The sequence below is a fragment of the Carettochelys insculpta genome, chromosome 32 (genome assembly GCF_033958435.1).
Source record: "Carettochelys insculpta isolate YL-2023 chromosome 32, ASM3395843v1, whole genome shotgun sequence".
Classification (NCBI taxonomy): Eukaryota; Metazoa; Chordata; order Testudines; family Carettochelyidae; genus Carettochelys; species Carettochelys insculpta.
The window spans coordinates 980468-982283 of NC_134168.1; the positions used below are offsets into that span (position 1 = coordinate 980468).

A 1816-nucleotide genomic window follows, 5' to 3' on the forward strand; every position below is an offset into this window, starting at 1 on the left:
TGGCTTACAGGAGTTATCTGGGAGATTTGTCATAGCGGTAGCCTTGCTTCTGTAATTCAGTGGCCTTCCATGCTCTTGGTTCACCCATATTGGACAATCAACCACTTAATTATATGAGTCTTCATCTCTTCATTGACAACTTCATTTTTCCAGTGGTGAGATAAACTCGTACAAGGTTATATACTCCAGGTTTTGACCAGTATAATGCACAGAAGAGCTTCACTGCATGCATTCTGTCAATATTTGTATTTATCTTCTTTCTTTCTTTTACTTTTCTAGACACATGAGATGGAGAAAGCAGAACGAAAAAATCAAACACCCATTGCAGAATTCATCATCTTGGGATTCGGGGATGTCCCTGAGCTGCAGCCCCTTCTCTTCCTGGTGTTTCTAGTCATCTACATTGTGACTGTGGCTGGGAACAGCCTCCTTGTTGTGCTAGTTGTGACTGATCGGCGCCTTCGCACCCCCATGTACTACTTCCTGGGGAACTTTTCCTGCTTGGAGACCTGCTATTCTTCAGCTATCCTGCCCAGGTTGCTGGCTAGTCTCCTGACTGGGGACAGGACCATTTCTATCAAGGGTTGCCTTTTGCAATTATCTGTCTTTGGGGTCATGGCAGTTATAGAAAATCTGCTGCTTACGGCCATGTCTTATGATCGGTATTTAGCCATACGCCATCCCCTCCGTTATGCTGCTCTGATGAATGGCAAGGTTTCTTGCCAGCTAGTGACAGTATCTTGGATAGGCAGCTTTATGTTCTGTACCATAGTAAGCGTTCTGTTGTGGCAATTAACGTTCTGTGATTCCAAAGAAATTGACCATTTTTTTTGTGATTTTTTACCAGTGATAAAGCTGTCCTGTGGTGATACCCAAAATCTTCAACTGGTAACAATTACTTTCTCTGGCCTAATGACCGTTGTCCCTTGTCTACTGACACTGGCATCCTATGTTTGTATCATCACAACCATCCTGAGAATCCCTTCCACCACCAGCAGACAAAAGGCCTTTTCCACCTGCTCCTCTCACCTCATCACGGTAACAATTTTCTATGGGACCCGGATTACCATCTATGTAGTTCCAACAGCCAATACTCCCAAGGACCTACACAAAATATTGTCTCTTTGCTACACAGTCCTGACTCCCTTGATCAACCCAGTCATCTACAGCCTGAGAAACAAAGAGGTCAAAGAATCTCTGAGAAAAGCTCTTCTCAAACTGGTTGCTATCCGAAACAGGCGTAGAGTGTGAATGGAGACAACATTTTAGCATATAATAAAATAGATATGGAGAAATGTAATTTCTTAGACCTGTCCCATTTGAATCCTTGAGAACAGGGTTACCTCTTAAAGGCTGTGTCTACACTAGCCCCCTCCTTTTGGAAGGGACATGGTAATTAGGGATTTCAACAGATGCTAATGAGGTTGCTGCCATGGATATGCAGTGCCTCATTAGCATAATGGCGGCCGATGCGATTCGAAAGTGTCACTTCCGAAATGCATGCTGCCCAGGTAGAAGGGGATGTTTCAAAAGAACTCCCTGATTTCAAAAGCCCCTTCTTCCCATTTGGTTTTGTGAAGAAGGGACTCTCACATTTCGTGGGGTCCTTTTAAAAGGTCCCTGTCTACACAGGCAGCACGGGTTTCGAAACTGGCACTGTTGCATCATGCCTGGCTGCCATTATGCTAATGAGGCACTGCATACTCATGGATGCACCTTATTAGCATATGTCAAAATCTCTCATTACCATATCCCTTCTGAAAACAGGGGGCTAGAGTAGACGTGGCAATAGACTGTACTTCAGCTTTCTTTCTTT

At 44.1% G+C, this 1816-nt stretch overlaps 1 protein-coding gene across 1 annotated transcript; it reads left to right on the plus strand.

Annotated features, from left to right (window-relative positions):
- The first annotated feature begins 288 nt into the window (after positions 1-288).
- LOC142004485 (olfactory receptor 11A1-like) lies at positions 289-1251 on the plus strand. Its single transcript, XM_074982128.1, has one exon. The coding sequence runs from the start codon at positions 289-291 to the stop codon at positions 1249-1251; it is 963 nt and encodes a 320-aa protein (XP_074838229.1).
- The last annotated feature ends 565 nt before the right edge of the window (positions 1252-1816 follow it).

Coding starts and splice junctions, on each gene's coding strand:
- LOC142004485 (XM_074982128.1), top strand. CDS start 289: ATGGAGAAAGCAGAACGAAAAAATCAAACACCCATTGCAGAATTCATC.